This window comes from Ceratotherium simum, chromosome 10 (genome assembly GCF_057802395.1).
Source record: "Ceratotherium simum simum isolate JZ-2026a chromosome 10, ASM5780239v1, whole genome shotgun sequence".
Lineage (NCBI taxonomy): Eukaryota > Metazoa > Chordata > Mammalia > Perissodactyla > Rhinocerotidae > Ceratotherium > Ceratotherium simum.
The window spans coordinates 62147376-62170959 of NC_141909.1; the positions used below are offsets into that span (position 1 = coordinate 62147376).

Here is a 23584-nt window from a genome sequence, read left to right on the forward strand (position 1 = left end):
AGGAAATGATGTGTCTCTGTTTGCTAGTTCTGGGGCTCAGCACATTTCTTACCAAAGAATCTCACATTCAGTGGAGAGATGACAGGGGAAAGGACTAACTTGATCTTGAGTATAACACTCTTTTTCATATTGCAGGCAAAAACTGCACCGTGCTGTCCGATGTGATTAACAGGAAGAGCCAGAAAACTTACCTGATTAAAATACCCCAAGTACAGTTGCCAAGTTTCTATCCCCAGGAGGCAGGGAAAAAAAGAGACCATATGAGTTTCTCAGTTGTGGAAAACATTGAGAAAGTAGATGTGAAAATGTGCTCTAGGCAGTTTGTTCAACAATACATCAGGGAAATTCGAGTTTCTGAACCGATTACCCAATTGCCGAACATGTTATTTAATTGTGGACTTACTTTTATTCCATCTTTATTTTGTAAATCCAGTCTTTCCAGATGTTTGAGACCAGTTTTATAGGCACCAGACACATTAGGGAAAGGTTTTTTCCAGCATATGCACATAGTATCTAACTCACTAACTCTCACAAATGTTAAATTTAGGACACAAACGAACATGTTATGGTATTTTTCATAATTTTGGGTAATCCATGGCCTTTGTGAATATTCTAAACTTCCTTGCTTATCAAACATTGTATATTTGAAAATTAAGGAGTAGTTTTTGCACTTGGTCATTGTGTAGCATTCTGGGATATTCAAGAGGAATGTTTCTTAGTGATCATCTTGTCCAGGGAGTGTTTAATTAAAAATAAATTGATAATTAAGAAACTTCCTAGGGAAAAACACTCCAGGATTAGCTGACTTCACTGGTGAATTCTACCATACTTTATGGAAAAATAATGATACTTACTCAAACTCTTTCAGAAATTAGATGAGGAAGGAATCTTTCCCAACTAATTTTATGAAACAAGAGTTACCCCAGTACCAAAATCAAAATTATTACTAAAAGAAAACTAAGCCAATATCCCTTATGATCATAGACTGAAAAATCCTTAACAAAATATTAGCAAATCAAATATATAAAAAGGATAATAGATTGTAACCGGGGGAGTGGGGATGGTTATCACAGGAATGCAAAGTTGATTGAACATTAGAAAATCCATCAATATAATTCATCATATTTACATATGACAAAAGGAAAACTGTATGATCATCTCAATAGATACAGAAAAAGTGTTTGACAAAATTCAGTAATAATACAAACTCTCAGCAAATTAGAAATAGAAGGGAGCTTCCTCAATCTGCTAAAGGGCATCTATGACAAACCTAAGCTAACGTCGTACTTCATTGTAAAAGACTAAACACACTTTTCTTCTAAGATTTGGTATAAGATGAGGATGTCTGCTCTCGCTACTTCTATTTACAATTGTAGTAGAAGTCCTAGCAGGTTTGATAAGACAAGAAAAAAAGATAAAAGGTATATAGATTTGAAAGTAAATAGTAAAACTGTCTTTATTCATAAACAATATGGTCATGTATGTAAAAAGCCCAAAGGAAACTATTAAAAAAACTCACTACAACTAATAAACGATGTCTCCGGATACAAGGTCAATATACAAAAATTAAGTGTATTTCTATGTACTAGCAGTGAACAACTGGACAATGGAATAAAAACATACCATTTATAGTATCATCAAAAATCAGGAAGTTCTAGGGATAAACATAATACAATATGTGCAAGACTAGTACAGTGAACATTACAAAACATTGCTGAGAGAAATTCAAGAAGAATTAAATAAATAGAGAGATACAACATATATATCATGTTCATGAATTGGAAGACTCAATATTGTTAAGATGTCCATTCTCTCCAAATTGATCTATAGATTTAATATAATGCCATAGCAGGAAATTTTTTTTTTGGTAGAAACTGATAAGCTGATTCTAGAATTTATATGACAATACAAAGGACCTACAATGGCTAAAATAATTTTGAAAAAGAAGAAAAAAGTTGGAGAACTTAACCTGATTTCAAGACTTACTATAAAGCTACAATAATCAAGGAAGTGTAGCATTGGCATAAGGATAAATATATAGATAAATGGAACAGAATAGAGAATCTAGAAGTGGACCCACACTTATATAGTCAAGTGATATTTTTCAGTGGTGTCAAGATTATTCAGTGGGAGAAAGGATGGTGTTTTCAACAAATGACCTGGAAAAATTGGATATCCATATGAAGAACAATTAATGTTGACCCTTACCTCACAGTCATACAGAAAAATTAACTTAAGATGGATCACTAACTTAACTGCAACAATGAAAACTATTGAACTTCTAGAAGAAAACATAGAAAACCTTTGTAACCTTGGAGATAGGCAAAGATTTCTTAGGACACAAAAACCACTAATTACAAAAAAATTATAAATTGCATTTCATCAAAATTAATATCTTCTGTTTTTTGAAAGACACTAGTAAGAAAAAAATAAGATAAGCCACAGTTGGAAGAAAATGTTTACATGACGTATATCTGATAAAAGGTATGTATCCAAATAGATGAAGAACTCATTTAACACAATAATAGGATGATATACAGCCCAATAAAAAGTCAGCAAAAGCCACTTCAGACACTTCACAAAAGAAGATTTATGAATAGCCCATAGGCACATGAAAAGATGTTCAATATCAGTAGTCACCAGGGAAATGTAAATTAAAACCACAAGGAAATATCATTGATATCCACCAGAATGGCTAAAATAAAAAAAGAAAGACAAACAATACTAATAAGTTATGGAACAACTAGAGCTCACTTACGTGGCTGGTGGAAGCATAAAATGGTATAACCACTTGAAAAGTTCTTACAACTCAGTAATTCTACTCCTAGATACTTACTCAAGACTTATGAAAACATATGTCCATGCAAACACTTGTGCAAGAATGTTCAGAGCAGCCTTTTGTTTTCATAGCAACTTGTTCAAAATAGCCAAAAGCTGGAAACAGCCTAAATGTCCTTCGGTAGGTGACTGGGTAAACAAAATGTGGGATATCCATACACAAGACACTACTCCATAATGCAAAGAAGGGAACTATTGCTAGCTACAACAAAATGGATCAAACTCACAGAAATTATGTCGAGCAAAAGAAGATGGTCACAAAAAAGTACTTACTATATGATTCCATTTCTATGAGGTTCTAGAATACAGCAAAAATAAATCTATAATGATAGCAGATGAGTATTTACCTGAAGTTTGGGTCGGTGTGAGAGAACTGACTGCAGAAGGGCTAAGGGGAACTTTTTGGTGTGATGGTTATGTGACTGTATTATACATTTGTCCAAATCCTCAAATTGTACACTTAAAATGGATGTATTAATCATATGAACAGTATTCCTAAATGAAGTTGATTTTTTTAAAAAATGAAGTAGTTACTGATCCAGCACAAGAAGCTAAGCCTTCTCATTTCTGACACAGTATTTCTTCTTCTTCTTTTTTTCTTTTTTGCTTTTTCCTTTCCCACTGTCCCCCACAAGATAATGTTGGCTCCTTTCCTCTCCACACTTCCCACCTCCCGTGGAATCCAGTGATGGAATGTGGAAAGCAAGGCAGGAGTGAGTAATGGCTCCGAGATTCCAGGCTGGGTGACCAAGAGGATGGTTTGGGAGGAAGATGAACAGTTTGGCTTTAGACACACAGAGCCTTAGCTCAGCATTTTGGGCTTCCGGGTTGGGGTTGTTTAGTTTTGTTGAGACAGGATGAAGTCATCCCAGGAGAAGGGTACGGTTGGCCTTGGAGCAGGAGGAAGCGGAGCCACAAAAGAATCAGGGGAAAAGTCATCAGAGATGTGGAAAAAGTGAGAGAGGGAGGTTTAGTAGAACCATGGAGGTGAGGTGGTTCCCACAGAGAACAGGGTCAGAAGTGCTGAGGTGGGTGAAGACCTAATTGATCTCAGCAAAATGAGCATCAGCCCCACAGCTGGAAGTCAGCTTGAGAAGGAATCCCCTGCTCCTGCTTACAGCTCTGTGACTTTGGACAATTCATTTCACTTCACTCAAACCCAGTCTTTCAAGATGGGGACAAGTAATGTTTTTCACCTGAGATTCATTCTGAGCATCCAATAAGAAAATGTTTATAAAGAACTTAGCACAGGCCTGAATATACATTGGTTTCTAATGCTATTATCATTAACAGATTGTCATGTCATTGTTTTTTCTTAATAATATTAAGTATTCCCTATGTGTCTGGCATTGTGCTATCAGATTTGTACGGATTTGTCTCATTTAATGAGTGACTTCCCAAGGTGACATCATGTGCTGGGTTTGTAGGAACCCAAGCAGTAAGGCTCAGAGCCTGTGGTCTCCAATTCTGAAAGAGCGTTTTTCAAGAGGGAAAGGAGTGGCCCGCAAGGGGCTCAGGGAGTGAGAGGGAGGAAGGAGAACTGCGGCAGGTTGTAGAACATTCTTTCAGGAAATTCAGAGGGAGAGGCGAGAGAGAATTGAGTAGCTGAGTCAAAGTAGGATTCTGAGGAGAGACCTGAGCACTGAGCTTCTCTGGAGATTATTTGTCTCAGGCGATGAACAGGACTAAATCCCATTCAACAGCGTATGTTTATTGAGTGGTTGCTGTATGCTCTTAGAATTCCCCTTAATGTACATGGGGTAGGACACCGTCTCCAGGGGATTTGTGAGTCCAGTCTCACCTGCCTTGTTCTATAGCAGGCTGTTTGCCCAGGCAGTCCTGACTCCGGGATAGCAGACACTGGAATTCTCAAATGTCTGACAGTGCCATTTGCAACAATCCTTTTTATTACTCTAGTAACGTGTTCTGAGAAGATGGATGCGAAGGTCCAGCCTGACTCTATCTTGCCTCCTATTGCCACAATATTGACAACCACAGGCTGAAATGGGGAGGAAATGTACAGGAGATAATGCCAGGGACTGCCAGCCTCTCTCCCATACAAACCATTTAGTGGAACTCAAGCAATTTAACAGACTGCAGGAAATGATCCCTGAATAACCGGTTCCCATTTCCCACCGTGATTACGGAGGAGAGGAAGGGGAGACGTCATTTTGTATAACTCCAGGATGGCTCACACAGAGTCTCATGCAGCGAGTTTGCATCTGGCCTCAGGATTTGCAGTGGTAACAAAGATAACTCCTGCGTGGAGGCAGGAGGCTAGCAGTGGAAGTGCTGCTTCCGCTGACTGCACAGAAAGCAAGAAACCCCATGAATGAAGTGTGACGGGGGAAATAACGGTTTAATGACATAGGATATAAAGCTGGTGGATTGTGAGGGGAGGAAGTATAATTTATAAGAGGTGAAACTTTTATCCCCATAAAGGGCCAGATGGAGCCTACCATAAATCTAAATTCCCCTGAAATAGCTATGGTTGTATTGACAACGCATTAAAAGATAGATGTATCTTTTCTTCTTTCTCCACTAATCCCTCCAGGATGGTACTGAGTAGTTAAGATTTTTTTCCAAAATGTATGAAATGAACTTCATAGGCACTTGCATTTCATTTCAATTTTCTTTCTTGGGATTTCCATTTTTATTTTAGAAAGGGAGTCTTTCATTGAAAACATTGAGGTGAGCTTAAAATCATTCAGAAAAATGAAAGTTGCTTGGCATGTTATTGGCTGAGTTTTAAAAATTACCTTTTCTACAGATTTGTTTGTGTAATTTGATGATTTTCTTAAATTCCCACTCATTTAATGATTGGATGAAACCTGAGGTACCCTAATTCTGTTTTGGGATTTTTTTTAATGTCTCAAGTATGCTGTCAGGTTTATAAATAGAGTTTTTCAAGAATATAAACTATTATGAAATTATTTTAAAATTGTTTTCTTGTATATGATCTAACCTTATGAGTTTATTTTTTGTTTAATCCACTGTGTTGTCTTTTTTTTTTTCTTTTAATTTAATCCAGAAGTAAACAAAAAGAAATATTACAAGTTCAGCAAAGAGAAGACATTAAAGTGGCTGGAAAAAAAGGTATAGTACCTCTCCAGTGCCTTGTGCCAGAGAAAAATTTAATGCTTCTTTTTAAAAATCTTTAGAGAATGTGGTCAGTCTGAATCCAAGGACCGTTTTGCATATCCACCTAAAAGAGGAAAACGGTATAAGGATATCCAAGTATGAGAAGAAATCTTTTTTCTTCATCCTCCCTAACTTATGTATCTCTGGAGGTAGCTTGGTGTTTTCCTTTAACTGCATCCCCAGTTCTCCATGATCCTCGCCACCAAATAGAAGAAGTCCTTGCTATTTGTTGGTGTAGATTTGAGTCTTCCAAGCCAGACAATTCCAGGCCTGATGTGCATTTGCTGCTGTCAGTCCTGCAGCCAGAGGTTGATATTGTTCACACATGGCCGGGAATGGGACTGAGGCAGACGGGATTCAGGCTTAAAGGAAGTGTGTGTCTGGATGCCAGGGAGGGGTCATCTTCCAGGCAAACCCTGTATCGTAGTGATCCTAAGAATTAGACCTAATACAAAGTCTAGGGCAGTGTTTTTCAAATCAGTTTAGTAAGTCACGACCAGTATTTCTCTTGGAACAGAATGAGATGGGTTGGGATAGGATAGAATGTATTAAAATATAGCATAGAGTAAGGTCAAGTATTAAGTATGGCTCTATGAAACATATATTTATGTATGTGTTTGAGTATTGGATTGCTGAGTATTTCTTACTGTGAGTTGCAGTAAAAACAAAACACTTTGAAAGCCGCTGGTCTAAGGGTATTGTACTTTCACATTGATTAAGAATCTCACCAGACCAGATATTGATGACAAAGTTTTTGCAAGTTCAGTGGATACTAGTAGTTATAGTACTGATTCCTAAGATTCTCTTCTCCCTTGTATGTGAAAAACACGTTTATTTGTCATATCGTGTTCCTGGGCACACTGGAAGCCTGGGAATGTGGAAATGTAGAGTTAATCAGGCTCCTACTGTACAAAGTAGTGAGAAGATTTTAAAAGTGCCTCCACGTTTCACTTTTCACGTGCATTCATTGTGGTATTTTCACTAGTAGGAATACCCTATGTAGGTGGGGGAGTGTAAGTGCTGAGCAGAATCTTGGCGTTTACTTTTTGCTCCTAGCAAATGATAATGGCATGAATAGAAAAGTGAAGTTTATATCTAATGATTGTGTTTCCTTTCTTAAATTCCTAGAAAGTGGGAAATGTATATTATTTAATATTATTTATTCTTTTTAGAAATTATTACATATAAACTTTGCGCCAGGTTCTGTTCTAAGGGCTTTACGTGTATTAGCTAAATTAATTCTCAAAACAATCCTGTGAGGTAGGTACTATTTTTATCCCCAATTCACAGATAGAGGCACAGAGAGGTTAAATAACTAGCCCATGGTCACAGAGCAAACCCAAGCAGCCTGCCTCCAGAGTCAGTGCTCTCAATCACCACAATATGCTGCCTCTCATATTGTGTAGGCCTTAGGAAGTCCATGTATTGAGACCATCTCGAAATGCTGTTGCTGCTGCTCAACCTTTCTCCAAATGTGCAGCCATCTCTCATCTTCTAATACCTGGTAAAGATGTTTCTAGATTCTCAAATACTTCTCCCTTAAATAGATTGAGGACCATCTAGAAAGTTGTGGATTTCTAAAGTTAGTTGAAAATACCCTGATATGCCCCTCTTGGTTTCTTCATAGGTTAATCAGACTATGGCAGCATTAAAAACCAATAATGTGAATGTTGGTGCCCGAGTACAGTCAACTGCATTTTTCTCTGGTGACCAAGTTTCCAGTGACAAGGAAGGTAACTAAATTGTTTCATTAGAAATGATTTTTTTGTGGAGTAAGTTGCTTCTGTATAAATGCCTATCTTACGATTTTAAAATCTTAATGTCTCAGAAGCTTTCCATTCTTGCCAATGTGTTCTCATAGATCTTGTGGCAGGTGTGCATTTTATTCAAAACCAAGTAATATTTCTACATAGATTGCTTCTTTCTGTAATTGATACTTATTCATTCAGCAAATATTTATTTTGCACTAATAGTAATAACAACTCTATCATTTATTGAGGGTGTGTTATGTGCCAAGCCTTTTACTAAGCTGCCAGTGTACATGTTATCTCGTCTGACCCTCCCTGTAAGTCTCATTTTACAATGAGAGCCTGAGGCTGTGTCGGAACTCACACAGCTGGTAAACAGTAAAGCTGAGCTGCTAATGGCGCTGATCTGATTCTTAAGCCCACACTCTTAACGTTTCTGTTGTGCTGTTCGCGGGGCGCGGGGTTCCCAATGAGCTGCATCTGTTTGCATCTTACTCTCAAGAAGCATGTGTCCTAGAGGTCTCAATATTTTGATTTTAGATGAACATTGATTCACTTGGCAATTTTTTTCTTTTAGGTTACTATGGTACATTCTTTCACTTTTTCTAGTGTAGTGTCCTCTTATTTTTATCTGTATAGTTGAATAAAAACAGCTATATAATGCAATTAACATTCTCAAATGGTGGGACAGAAATTTTTTTGACTTCAAGCTCCAATTCAGTGTTTCTCTGTTTTAGGTGTAAACTCTGAAACATCTGAGTTTTGTAATTAAAAAAATAAAAACTAGAAACCGTGGCCTGTTTGCGATGGATGGTAATTCAGGCAGTCTCTGATTTGCAGAGATCTACCTCAAAATACCTTACACATACAGATGATAGCTGACTCCTGCCATTCTGGGAGTGGTGGACAATGACCTTGCCATACTGACTTTACTAGCTGTCGTTGTCTTTGATTGGCTTTAACAAAAGAAGAGAAGGGATCGAGTCAAATGGATGGGTGGATGGGTGGATGGATGGATGGATGGGTGGATGGGTGGATGGATGGATGGATGGATGGATGGATAAAACTATCGATTTCTTTTAAAGTAGGAGAAGGGATGTTAGAGATTATTTAGATAGATCTTCTCATTTTAGAAATGTAAGACCATGGTCTCAGAGAAGTAAGTGACTTATCCAAAGTCACTCTTCCTCGCTGGTAGGCCAGGTCTTCTGCTCTGAATCCAGTGTTTTTACCAATCTCTGACTATAAGAGTCTAGGCTTGGCCATATTGCCATTTAGGGTCCCAACCATAATGTGAGCTTTACACTCTTTTCACTATTTCCTTTTTTTAGATCTTTAGCTTGGTATGCTACCGGAAGAAGCAAAGAAACGATATGTTGGCTTTCTTAAAATAGTTTTCTTTTTCTATTCATGACTCATTGGATATTTACTAACCCAGAATCATGAGCAGTTTTTAAGAAGGGTCCAGTGGTAACTTTCAGTTCTATGTTGGCAGTGAAAATCTCTTACTGAAGACTTTGTGAGTTTAGGTGGTTCAGGCAGCAGTCTCTTTCTAACTAATCCTGAGGCAAAATTGTTATCTTAACTTGAAGACAGAAGAGAAAGAAGCGAATGAATATCCCAGCAACAAACCTGGAATATTGCTTTGGGTAGTTTATATCCCCATGTGATTATCCTGTCTTATGATTAAGTTTGATTATCCCCTAGTATTCTACATAAAATACTGAAATAAGGAACAGGGCTTTAAAACAGATTTTATTGTCTTATGTAACTGTATTTAATTGATACCAGAGCTTCATTTTAGTACTGAGGATCCAGATGCTTTAGAATTAATGATTATACATTCTGCTGAGTTTAGTTTTTTTACATTTTTTAAGGCATTTTATTAGTTTGGGAGTATATATAATGTTCAGGACTCTTATAAAGCAAGTACTTAATAGAGACATATCACATATTATTTCTCTTAAATAAGCATACTCATTACTGTTCAATCATTAGATTGATTCTATATTGAAACAGATCTAGAAAAGGTTAGCCTTTTAAAAAGCACAAATATTTCATATTGTTACAGCTGATTTTTGAAGTTCACTCGTATTCAAGGGCCTCAACTCAGAAAACCCTGAGTTTGTGTTTTAATTATCATTTAGTGAGCATCTACCTTGTTGTATTTGTATTATCTCATATCTTTGATATCATCCTATTTTATATCTCATCCATCACATCACCCCACTACTCTGACAGATAGATATTAGCATCCCCATTTTACAAATGAGGAAACCGAGGCTAAGAGCTTAAGTGAGTCTCTAAGGCCAGATAGAGACAGAATTTGACCTCCGATCAATTTGACTGTAAAACTACCATAATTATTACTATTTTTTTCTTTCACTTTCCATTTTATTTCTTTCAGAGGATTATATTCGTTATGCCCATGGTCTGATATCTGATTACATCTCTAAAGAATTAAGTGATGACTTATCTAAATATTTAAAGTAAGTATTGTTCATCTTTAGTAATAATTAAGAAGTAGCTTTGTGTTTCTTGGTTTTCCAGCAATAGGGTTTCTTTATGGCTTATCATATCACTGTTTCTGATAAGAGATTGTTCTTGAGTTATGTCATAGACTCTATGGTTTGGAGATGATTTTTAATGGATATTGATTAATTGCAACAAATTGATTTAGTGGATATTGATTGGAAGAACTCATGAGTGTTAGGATTGGAATTATGGGTTGGTGTGGTTTTAGCGAGTAAACTGTGTTAAAATGTTATCCCCAGTTAAACTTAACTAATTTGGTTCTTTGTGATCATTCTAAGAGAAATAAAAGTGGGAAGGAAAGAGTAGATGGCATCTAGAATGTTTTTGAAAGTTACATTTAAAGGTTTTGTACCATTTTCACTGTCATTAGATGTTCACTAGATACCTTGATTATGCCCAGCCCTTGGAACTCATAGAAGGATGAAACGCGGTCTGTATCTTTGAGGGCAGAAGAAGGTTTAAGAATGACTTCATTTGTGTTCCTTCCTTTATAAAGATCTTTAATATAATATAAAGACTTTGCCTTAGGCTGAAAAAAAATGTGTTTATTTTCTAGATTTTAGCCACTGTTGTTAAGATTTTATGTGTGTGATGATCTAATAGCTTTTCCTGATCTTATAAATCCTTTTTATCTTCTGATCCATAAAGATAAAATGACTTTTTAATAGATATAGTTGCTGTGTTTAGCAAATTGCGTAGGTTCTAGTTTAAAAAACAATTAGTGGAAACTGGTTTCTATAGTAGTTAAAGTGTGTTGAAAGCCTTCTTTAAATTGATAATCATACCTTTTGGTTAATATTTCCCTGGATTTCTTAATAGCTGCTTGTCTTGTTAGGGACCTTATGTGTTTATACTCCGTTATTTTTTTAGATTCTTTTCTCTCCACTGAAGTTTTTAAGTTTTGGTTAAAGATTTGGGGATGTCAATTAGACTTCTCTTTAAGGGAAGAAAAGGTAAAGTTTGTGTGGCTTTTTGTCAACAGTTAAAATAATTTTCACTTTTAAATATATGATAGATTCATCATTTATGAAGGAAAAAAATACAACACCAAAATGCAAATTTATAGAGGCTAAAGAAAAGCAATTCCATTTCAACAAATGAGTTCTAATTTTATTTCTTTTTTTGTGTGTGTGAGGAAGATCGGCCCTGAGCTAACATCTGCCAATCCTCCTCTTTTTGCTGAGGAAGACTGGCCCTGGGCTAACATCCATGCCCATCTTCCTCCACTTTATATGGGACGCCGCCACAGCGTGTCTTGACAAGCGGTGCATCGGGCCGCGCCCGGGATCCGAACCGGCAAACCCCCGGGCCGCTGCAGCGGAGCGCACGCACTTAACGGCTTGCGCCACCTGGCCAGCCCCTAGTTTTATTTCTTAGTTCAGACGATTCCAATACAAGGAATTAAGTAGAGAAATGAAGATTTATTCATTTAGAGAGATTTCACCCTTTACGCTGAGGTGATTGTACGGTAAGATGTGGAGGTGAAGCTGTCGGATGACAGCAGGACTTACCAGGTCGTAGGTTGGCTCAGTCTTTCTGTTTGCTTGTCTGTGAAAAACCATGACTATGATTCTTACTTTTTGCTTCCTTAGGCTTCCAGAACCTTCAGCTTCATTGCCAAACCCTCCATCAAAGGTAAGAAGCTGTGACTAAGATATCTTTGGGGCACTTGGAAAAATATTACACTTTTACCACATAAGTTTAGTTTGTTCTAGTATATTTTAAATCATACTAAATCCACCTTGCCTGGAGTGATGTTATGTGGAATAAAGACTGTACTGAGCTCTCCATCAATATTTTTTTATTTTTGTAGATTTTACCTGAATGATAAATAAAGTGCTGTGAAAAACAAATGAGTTGGTTTTAGTCAGATACCTATGTGAAAACATTATAGATATATAATTAAAATTAAATCTTCTTGAGTTAGCCAGATCCTGTAATTAACTTTATAAATCACGAGGAATACTCTGTGTATAACTAAAACTCATTTCAGATCTATTCGTCACTGGCATAAAAATCCAGAGCATGATTTTTGTAGCACAAAGAATCCTTTGAGCAAGGATGACCACACTTTTTTTTTTTCTGTGCTTGAAATGATCAACACCATTTGTGTGTAGTCTTGATCTGTTAGTGGAAAACCTCTTCCTCTTCCAGATGTTCTCAGACTGCCACCCACAGCTCCTCTGTACCATGGGCTGCAGCTCGTGTTTGTCTCCCAGATCTGGAGAGTAGAGAAGCCAGTCATAAACCACACCTGATGGCACACGTAGCAGCCCTCGGCCCAGGCCTGATCTCAGACAAGTGAGCGCTGCTCAGAGACAGGGAAATAAACACACACACCAGCTTGTCAGCGAGGTCATTCTCCAGCCAGCAAAATAAGGGATGCCTTGACAATGTAAAGTGGACACGTCGTGGATGTTGAACAACTTTCCTTTTCCCCTGCCTTCCAGGTGGCCAGCATGCTCAGGATTTTTTTGTATCAGTCCTGTTTGGAGGTGGCAGTGGCTCCAAAAACATTCATTACTTTGACTTTTAGAAAAGGGCAGAAAATTTAAAGTGCATCAGTGTTAGTTGTGGGCCATTTTCAGCAGATTGTCAAAGGAGGTTCATCTTTTACTCTCTGGAGGAACAGCGCTGGGCAGAAGTCAGCTGCTGTAGGATCTGAGGTCCTTCTAGGTCAGACCACTTCTTCCAGTCCGGTAGTTAATCTCTGACAGTAGCACTAGGGGCCGTGGACATCATTGTCTTGCTACAACTAAGAGAATAGGCACATTTGTTTCTTATTTCTCTCCCTCCAAAAACTAAGCATGTTTCTTTCTCCCAAATATCTGTCTTCCTTAACAACTTGGAGATCATTCATGAATGGATCTAAACCTATTCTTGAAGGTTCTAGTTTTTGATTCTGTGTGGGGTAAAGCATTTCATAAGTTTATTCTTCTCTGACTCAGCCTTCTGTTTTTTTCTTTTTAATTCCCAAAACTTAAGTCGTTTGTGATTTCATCATTTATGATTTAGATCAGGAGTCTGCAGACTTTTTCTGTGAAGGCCAGATAGTAAATATTTTAGGCCTCATGATGCAGATGGTCTCTGTCACAACTACTCAGCTCTGCTGTTGTAGTGCAAAGACAGCCACAGACAATTCATAAACGAATCAGCACGGCTGTGTTCCAGGAAAACTTCATTTATAAAAACAGACGGCCGGCTGGATGTGACCCGTGAGCAGTAGTTTGCCAAGCCCTGATTTAGGTCTCGGAGTCTTGTTTCCCCTAAATCTCAGCCTCATCTCCTGGATTATTTTAGTTGCTTTTCGAGGTCTTCTCCTCTGTTGTGTCTCTGGGGCTCTGGTGTAGACATTGCAAACTGCGCTGGATGATGTACTGTAGTTTAAACAAGCATAGGATAATGTCTTCTGCTGGCTTTCCTGTCTGTGTCCAGGATTTGATAGATTTTTACAGTAATATAGTTGACTGTTTTCAGGAAATATGTTCCAGTGGCCATTAGGTATCTTTGTATCTGGGTTGTAATCGATAGCATGGAGCCTGTCATCCTTAATATGTTTTGTATTATTTTCTTACTCTCATGGGTTTGCCTATGTTGAAGCTCAGCTTCCAACCCTCACCCTCTTCAGCCTTTTGAATGTATCACTGTCGGCCAGCAGAGCCGAATGCGATCAGTGGATTTGGAGATGTTCTTGAGTTCCTTCTTACAAATTATTTGTAAGAATGATGAGACCAGTCCTAGCATTAATTCCTGTGGTATTTTGCTGTTTGCTCTTCTTTTTCCAGAACCGTACCTGTTTAACCATACCCTTTGTTACTGTCTTTGAGAGCCACTTTTCTATTTCTTCTGAAACATTGCCCCAAATCCGTAGTTATTCAGTCTTTTAAATAACAAAAATTTAAGTAAATGTAACAATCGTGTTTCTTCCAACATATTCAACAGTGTGCTGGGAACAAGATAAAAACTAGTCATGTAGAGAGGCTACCACAATCATTTTCTTTTTATAAGCACTTATAACAGGAGTCTTGTTTGATAGTGAGCCATTGAAACACTTGAACAAGTCAGTCATTTTATTAAATGTTTCGTATTTATAAGGAAGCACCTTCATCTTAAGCTCTTGCCATGAACATTTTTTATTCAATGTATCAGTGAAGAGTGAATATGTCTAAGTGTTTATCATGACATCTGTATTAGAAATATTTTGCCACAGAGAGGGAAAGCAAACATCCTCATAACTTTAAGCTTTTTACAATTTGAAACTATTACAGCTTTCATCATTATTACCTGTGAGTTCTGCTCTTGAAGGTACTTTTCTAGTAAAATATGCATCATCTAAACACCCTTTGCTGTCTTAATTTAAGTAGAAACATGTATTCCTAAGAAAGTCACTTGTATCCATACATTCACTTTGCTGGTAGGTAGTTCATACACGATAAACTAGTCTTTTGAAGATTCCTTGCTGAGGTCACTGTGTGGCCAAGAGAAGGTTTTGCCACATTATGTGATGTATTCCGGGGATGCCCTTCTGTCTTTTACAGTGAAGAATTTCAAGCCATGTTTTATCCTCTTGTGTTATACAGTGCTGTGGCATCTTTAGCACCAACTCTACCAGTTCTTTGTTTAGCAAAAGCTGCAATGTGAGAATGAAGCTAGGAACAACTCTGTATTTCTTAGGGTAGATCCATGTGGGGTCTTGTCAGCCTGGTGTCTCCACAAAGAGCTTGAAGGTCTGTAAAAATCTGAGTGTGATAACCGAGCAGTCAATTCTCAGTGTTAAACGTTAAGACTTATCTGCCCTGCTATGTGCCTTTTTACATAATAAGCGTGTCACGATTCCTTCTATAGTGTGAACATTAAGGCCACAGCCTAGCTCTTTGCAAGATTCTCACATTCATTGGTGCAAAATGCTCATGTGAAAGGTGAAAACATGAAGTAAATGTTGACTTGGTTGCATTGGCCCTAATGGAAAGAACGCTTGCACAAAAATCGAAATCTCACCCCAAGTCCTGTACGAGGTAGCCTTAAGCTATTTATTTAACTTCTGTGTGCCTCCTTCTCCTGCTGGCTTCTTGCTTTGCAAGGTTGTTCTTGTGTGGATAAAATTAGATAATTGAATTGAAAGGAGGTAAGAACATGAAGCTATACAAAGATGGTAATAATAGAATAATGCTGTCCCTGTATGCCTGAATGTCCTGAGCTGACATTACATTAGCCCAGGAGGTGAATGAAGTGGGGATTCTGGCTGGACACCTGGTCCCCTTAAAGGAAATTCTTGTCTTTGACTTCCGTGCCTGCATTCACCCCCTTAGACTGTCCTGGAAGTCAGCAGGCACCTAGATGCCCCTCATCCCTAGTACGTACAAAGTATGTGGTCAGTACTGCTGGACTGCCTAAGGGTCTGGGTCATGGACTTGCCTAACTGTATCCTGCCACCACCATGGCTGCTTCTCAGAAGGGATGTGTGGCTTAGTTCCCTAGCTAATTGGCAAAATGTGAAGACGCTTGTGAAAAGTAAGCCCTTTGCAGGATCTGCTGCTCCATTTAGCCTCAATGTGGTGGGTCCAAATTGCACATGTTGGTTTTTTTTAAATGGATTCGTGAAAGTCTCAAGGTGACATTTGACACCACTTCACTGCTCTAACATTGCAGAAAGTAAAGTTATCAGATGAGCCTGTAGAAGCAAAAGAAGATTACACTAAGTTTAACACTAAAGGTTTGAAGACTGAAAAGGTATGTGTGTCCAGGTGTGGTGGCATACCCTTGGATTCAGTGTGTGATGCCGCATGAGGATATCCAGGAACGATTGCATGCTTGATTGTGATTTTACAGTTTTAACCATGCATAATTATTAACTTGTGTTTCTGTGACTTATTATAATAATTAATTTAAAATTGTGAATGAGGATGAAATATCAAGCAAGGAAGACTTTTTATCAAGAGTGTGCCTAAACTTTGCTATGTGTTCAGAATGATAAGCTGGGGCAGAGGGAGGGAGCCTCTGTAGGTCATTTTTTGTCAACTCTACTCCCAGAAGCTTCCCAGAAATTATGACGATGACAAAAATCATTAATAACCCCACCATTCATCAATCACCCCAGCATATGTTTTCATAACATTTCTTACTAAATTTTATCTTATACATGCGTTATAAATACATATGTACCTTTTAAAATTGGCATTGTGATGTATATATAGTTTTGGTTCTGCCCTTTTCATTTAGCGCTATATTGTGAAAATGTTCACACGTCATTAAGCATTCTTTGAAAAATTATTGATGATTTCATGATATTCAATTGTGTGTTTTTTATTTCACCACATGGAATATAATTTATTTAATCAATCCCCTATTTTTGGACACATAGATTGCTTCTGCTTTTTTTATTTTTTGTTTTAATGAAGCGATAAACATTCATATTTATATTCTGCATCTCTGATTATTTCATTAGGCACAATTTAGAACTAAAAATAAGGGCTTAGAAAACATGAGCTTTTTCCATGATTATTGAGATATATATATATACAGCTAAAATGCTTTCCAAAGATGTAGTATAAATTTATACTCCCTGGGCCAGCCCCGTGGCTTAGCGGTTAAGTGCGCATGCTCCACTACTGGCGGCCCGGGTTCGGATCCCGGGCGCGCACCGACACACCGCTTCTCCAGCCATGCTGAGGCCGCATCCCACATACAGCAACTAGAAGGATATGCAACTATGACATACAACTATCTACTGGGGCTTTGGGGGCAAAAAAAAAAAGGAGGAGGATTGGCAATAGATGTTAACTCAGAGCCCGTCTTCCTCAGCAAAAAGAGGAGGATTAGCATGTATGTTAGCTCAGGGCTGATCTTCCTCACAAAAAAAAAAAAAAAAATTATACTCCCAACCATTATTGCTAATGAGTATTCAGTTGCATTCTTGACAACATTGAGTATTATTTTTATTCTGGAAAATTTTTGTCTGTCTAATTAAGCTACGTTTCTTTAACTAGAAAGGTTAGTTGTTTTTCCAAGTGCTTATTGTCCATTTGCTTTTTTGCAAATTGTCAGTTCATGTCCCTTGCCTGTTTCTATATTGGGATAGTAATTTTTTTGTTGTTTTGTAAGAGCCCATTCTGAATTAAGACTTTTAACACTTTCATGACATATGGGTACAAATAATTTTCCAATTTGTGTTTAGCTTTTTCATTTGATTTTTTAATAGTTTTAAGTTCTTCTGAGGATTATAGAGATTGGGTTTTTTTAAAATGATTTTCTCATTATTTTTATGCTTAGAAAGACCTTGCCTGTCCCAAGAAAAGTTAACTTTCACTTAGATTTTAACAGTGTTTACTCCCCTTGGAGTTGAATGTTTTTTATAAATTTTATTCTTTAATCTGCATATGTGTAATTTATCTGGGCATGTGATATCAGGGGATAATCTAATTTGAGATTTGCTAAATAGCTGGTTATCTCAGTGCTTTCTGTAAGCAGGGACAGTTTTTAATTTCTCTGTGAGAACTATTTCTGCCCCACCCCTCTTAAGTGCTGCTTCCCATTGTATCCACTTGGGCTCAGCACCAGTTAAGATAAGTGGTTGGACCAGTTACATACAGGGAATAATTTGTCTGAAAGAGACGATTACTTCTCACCATCCAGTCAAAAAATAAGCCTACTGAATTATAAGTGACAGAAGCAAGATTTCAGGGAGCATATTCTGTGCCCTTTAAAGATACTTTGCCAATGACTTTGTCTCACACTTCCAAGGGAGACAAATGAGTTTTTTCCTTGCTGATTCCCATTATTTATGCTTCTGCTGAGCAAATTGTGATACATAGAAGTAAACTCAGCTGCTAGTTACCTTCTACTAGTGCTTGTTATAGGACATGGAAACAAACAAACAACAACAACAACAAAAAACAGTGACCAGGAAGAGATACAAATTTACAAGGCAGAGATATCTGGAGTCAGCTTTTTGAAAGTATTTCTTTGTTGGAGGGAAAACAGGGCAGCTAGCCTGCTGGTCCAGGATGCTTTGCGATTCAGGTTATCTTTTGAATATAATAGCATTCTCCTTGGTTTCCCATAGAGCCTCTGAATAAAATCAGATGGTAGAGTGGTGTGAATTATTCATCATGTGGTAATACAAGGCTGTAATTCCTCCCTCTGACAATTGCTGCCTGTGTCAGTTCCATTGTTTGTGTTATTGCACTTAATGCACCCTCCAGAATTATTCCCCCAAAGTAAACTATTGGTTGTAACATTCTACTCCTTAAAAGGCGGCAGTTTTGTCTCCTGCCTCTTTTAATGTATTTTTCTCTTAGGGCTGAATTCTGAATAGAAATGAGATCTTTTTCGAATAATCACTCCCTTATGAAGCATGTTAGCAGCAAATGCTTACCTCCCTTAATGAACCTTGAGACATGCACGGTCTTGTTTGATTCGCATGTATGATTTATAAATGTTACATTCGTGACAATTTTTTTCTTTCATTTTCATTAACAGAAAAATAGCAAAATGACTGCAGCTCAGAAGGCTTTGGCTAAAGTTGACAAGAGTGGGATGAAAAGTATTGATTCTTTTTTTGGTGCAAAAAGTAAAAAGAAAATTGGAAAGATTTGAAACTTTGAAAATGAAATCTAGCAAAAATGTTTGCCTTTTACACGTTCCGTTTTCCTCCTTCCTCCACGTCATTGTACCTCCTGACCCTTAATTAGCACGTTTAAAAAAAAAGCCATTTTCAGATTCACTTGAACATTTCTTTGTATTTCATTTTTGTGTTTCTGAACAAAATATGGGAAAGTAATTGTGTAACTTCATGGCTTGTGGCCTTTGGAGTCTTGTTTGACATAATGAAAAGTAATCAAGTGAATAGAATTAATCTCTAGCATCACAATTTCCTCAATAAACTGACATGTGACAATATTTGAGTGTATGCCTGTTATTTTATGCAGCTTTGCCACATGGTAGCTATGACAATATGGTTTTCAATATACTGAGAGAAATCAGAAAACAAAACTATCAGATAAACTACTACTTTCTAAAAGTCTTTAGTTTTTGGTAAATCTTTTGTTTAATGGTATTTTCTGTTTTATGAGTACACGTTCTTTGTAGAAAACAAAAATTGCAATCTCCCTTTTTATTATCCAGAGATAATATGGGGCATTTTCTTATAATAATAATTTTTTGAAAGGAATTATAATACAGTCATGCGCTGCATAACGATGTTTCAATCAGTGACAGACCGCATCTATAACAGCGGTCCCATAAGATTGGTACCTTGTAGCCTAGGTGTGTAGTAGGCTGCACCATCTAGTGTAAGGACACTCTGATGTTCACACAACCATGAAATCACCTGACAGTGCATTTCTCAGAACGTATCCCTGTCATTAAGCAAGGCATGACTGTGGTAATTTTATAAACTTCCTTCCTGACAACATCATTTTGTGAGCATTTTCCCAAGCTACTAAAGTATTTTTCATAAATATGCTTTTTTAAAGACAGTAATTTTTAGTTATTTGGATATTTGATTATTTAGTGACCTTATTTTGGACATTTAGATTATTTCCAAATATTCATTGTTTGAAGAATCAGAGTATGTGTAAATATTTGTCCACATCTTTTATTGTTGCCTTAGAACTGATTTTTAGATGTGGGCTTACTGATTCATAAATAAGTTCTCCAAATATGTGTTCCTGGGAATACATTTCACAGAAGGGTTATAGGATCTTACACTCTTAACAAGTTAGCTTTGAATGTTAATCTTTGCAAATAAGTGGAAAAAAGGCATTTTATTGTGGTTTTAATTCACATTTTCCTAGTTAGTAATGATATTGAACATTTTTTCACATTTACTGGTCATTTGTCTTCTTATAGAGAATTATCTGTTTATGTCCTTGGTTAAATTGATGGTGTGTCAGTATTTTTCTTATTGACTCTAAAAATATTCTATAACTTAAGTACATTAATTTTTCTCCGCCGTATCCATTGTAAGTTTTTTTCTTGGTTTGTAATTTGCCTTTAACTTTGTGTATGATTTTTTGTTACACAGATGTTTTTGGTTTTTCTGTAGACATATACATGTAAACTTTTCCATTACGTAGATATTATGCTTAGAAAGATGTTTGCCTTTACAGGAAAGGTCACTAGTCACTTATTTTTTCTAATTTTTTAATAGTTAATTTTTTGTTTTATATTTACTTAAATCATCAACAGAATTTATGTTTAAATATGCTGTGAGATAAAGCACTAATTTGATTATTTTCTCACCTGTTTCTTTTTCCATTAGGTCTGTAGGATTATTTTGTCAGGTTCTGAGAGTAAGTTTCAATGGTATTTTTATTGAGATTTTGTTAGACCCATAAATTATTTTGGGAAAAATAGACATCTTTACAGAATTCAGTGTTCTCATTCAAGAATATAGTATTTTTCTATATTTACTAAAATCCTAATCATACCTTTCACTAACATTTTGTTCTTAATCTTCATATAGGTTCTAGATACTTCTTTTTAGGAGTATCTCTGGGTATTTTTGTTGCTATTAAAGAAATCTTTTTTTTTTTTTTCAGTTAGATCTTTTAACTGGCTATTTTGTGGTAAAGTTTTACATTTTTATATATTTATCTTTTAAATAACCAATTTACTAAACTATTAATCTAAAAATTTTCCATTTTATTCATGTTGGGTTTGCAATGCAAATGAGGTATATAATCTTACTTCAAAAAAATTGTGTGCAATTCTTTCTAGTAGTTATACTTCTTTTATATCTTTTATATCATGTTACATGGGCGAGAATATCAAGAACAGTGTTGAAGAGTAATAACAGTGGTCCTCTTGATCTAATTTGTGATTTTATTAATGTGCTTTATTTACCATTAATTCTGACACTAGCTGTTGTTAATGTGATAAAGAATATCTATCTTTGATATTGATTGATTCCTTTTATACTTAGTTCCTTTAAAGTTTAAATTAGAAGTAGGTGTTGGTTGTGATCAAATGTCTTTTTGGCACATATTGAGATGACTGTGGAATTTTTATTACTTTTAATCTCTACTTTGTTCCTACAATAAACTCTACCTGGCAATAGATAAAGGCTAGCATAATAGATACTCCTTATCTGGTTTAGCCATTGTCAGTTCTAGATTTCAAGGCTCTTATTTAGGATGTTTGCATCTATGTTCAAAAGCAATATTGTTGTTAGGTTTTAGTGTCCAAATTATGCTAGCTTTCCATCTTCCCCAGTGTTCTAGAAGAAATAATTATGCATAGGAATGTTCTATTTCTGGAAAATTTAAAAGAATGTCAGTGGTAAAATTGTCTAGCACTGAGCCTTCTCTTTTGCTGTTGTTGTTGTTATAGTCTTCTTTAATCTGGAAGAATTTCTCACCTGTTCTTTGTCTTACTTGACCTTGACATTTCTGAAGAGTACGGGCCAGTTATTTGGTAGAACATTCCTCACTTTGAGTTAATGTTTCCTGTTGATTAGATTCAAGTTATACTTTTGGCACCCACAGAAGTAATGATGTATCTTTCTCAGTGCACCATATCAGAAGTCACAGTGTGGCCCTAGGCCAGTGATGTTAACTTTGATCACTTGATTTGTGGTGTCCACCAGGTTTATCCACTGTAGAGTTATTATTTTTCTCTTTGTAATTAGTAGGTAATTTGTGGGTAAATACGCTGGGACTTGTAAATACCCTATTCATCGTCCAACATTTACCCATAATTTAGATTTAGATAGATTATATTTAGTATCTACTGATGATTTTTCTAACTTCATCATTTCTTCTATATTTATTTTTTTATATTTAGCTGGCATTTTCCTATAAGGAAGAGCTTTCCCTTCTCCACTTATTTATTCATTTATGTACTTATATCAGTATGGACTTATAGATTTTTATTTTATCCAGTGGGTTATATTACATTATTTTATTGCTCATATTGTCCCAGAAGGGCCAGTGTGAGTCCCTTCCAGATAGCTCGTGTATGTTTTTGGTGTTTCCATCATTCTTTAATACTTCCTTATTTCTTCCAGTGTTCCAGGCTTTTCTTGTGCTTTCCCTGCCCAAGTCCTGGAATGGGCTTTTTTCCCAAGGAACCAGGATTACTTTTAGTGGAAAATAGTATTAAGCACGAGGTGTGCTCATTGCTCCTATTGATCTATGTGTGTGATTTTTTGTAGATTTTCTTCATCAGACTGAGGAAGTTCTCTTCTATTCCCAGTTCACTGAGTATTTTCATGAACGGGTATTGAATTTTGTCAAATAATTTTTCTGCATCTGAGATGATCCTGTAGTTTTCCTTTAATAAAGGAATATCTTTTAATATGTATAGTATAATGATTGATTTTTGATTGTTAAACTAACTTCACATTCCTGGAATAAACCCTACTTGGTCACAGTGTATTATTCTTTTCATATATAGTATTGTGTTTTATTTCCTAATATTTTGTTAAGGATTTTTGTATCTCTATTCATGATGGATATTCGTCTGTAGTTTTCCTTACTTGTAATGATTTTGTCTAGTTTTGGTATCAGTAAAACTGGCCTTATAAAATGATTTGAGAAATATTCTCTCATCACCTATTTTCTGAAAGAGTTTGTATTAGATTGGTATTGTTTCTCCCTTTTTTGTTGGACAGAATTCACCAGTGAAGCCATTTGCGCCTGGAATTTTCTTTCTGGGAAAGTTTTTAATTACTAGTTCAATTTCTATAATAGATACAGAGCTATTCTAATGTTATCATTTTTCTTGTGCCAGTTTTAGTAATTTACGTCTTTCAAGAAATGTGTCTCTTTCATCTAGGTTGTCAAATTTATTGGCATAAGTGGTTTCTCATATTTTTATTATCCTTTTAATGTCTCTGGATCTGTAGTAATGTTCCCTCTTTCATACCTGATATTGGTCATTTGTCTCTTCTTTTTTGTTTTCTTGATTAGTCTAACTAAAGATTTATAATTTCTTTGCCTCTTTCAAAGAAGCATTGTCTTCTGGCTTGCATAATTTCTGATGAGACATCTGTGATAATTCTTATATTTCTTCCACTTTATGTAGTATGTCCCCCCTTCCTACTGTGGCTTGTTTTAAGATTTTTTTTCATTATTATTAGTTTTCAGGAAGTTGATTGTGATGAGTTTATGTGGTTTTCTTTGTGTTTATTGTCTTGTTTGTGGGTCCATTGAGCTTCTTGAATCTTTGAGTTTATAATTTTTATCATATTTCGATAATTTCTGGCCAATATTTTTTTAAACATTTTTCTGTTCTTTTTCCCTTTTCTCTTAATTTCTCAGCTTCTGGGACTCCAATTGCATGTATGCTAGACCACTTGATATTGCCCCACAAGTCCTTTC

The 23584-nt window shown here is 36.3% G+C and overlaps 1 protein-coding gene across 2 annotated transcripts in view; it reads left to right on the top strand.

The window, feature by feature from the left end:
• The window catches only part of RNASEH2B (ribonuclease H2 subunit B), a 69384-nt gene that overhangs the window by 35159 nt on the left and 10641 nt on the right, over positions 1 to 23584 (top strand). Inside the window, exons 6-11 of one of the 2 annotated variants that reach the window (XM_087436095.1) lie at positions 5870 to 5934; positions 7607 to 7712; positions 10135 to 10216; positions 11855 to 11897; positions 15912 to 15992; positions 18741 to 19160. In XM_087436095.1, coding sequence (XP_087292221.1) covers positions 5870 to 5934; positions 7607 to 7712; positions 10135 to 10216; positions 11855 to 11897; positions 15912 to 15992; positions 18741 to 18857 — 494 coding nt within the window. In that variant the 3' untranslated portion in view covers positions 18858 to 19160. Of the gene's footprint in view, positions 1 to 5869; positions 5935 to 7606; positions 7713 to 10134; positions 10217 to 11854; positions 11898 to 15911; positions 15993 to 18740; positions 19161 to 23584 lie in introns of those variants that run through there. The other variant, XM_087436096.1, reaches the window with a different exon arrangement.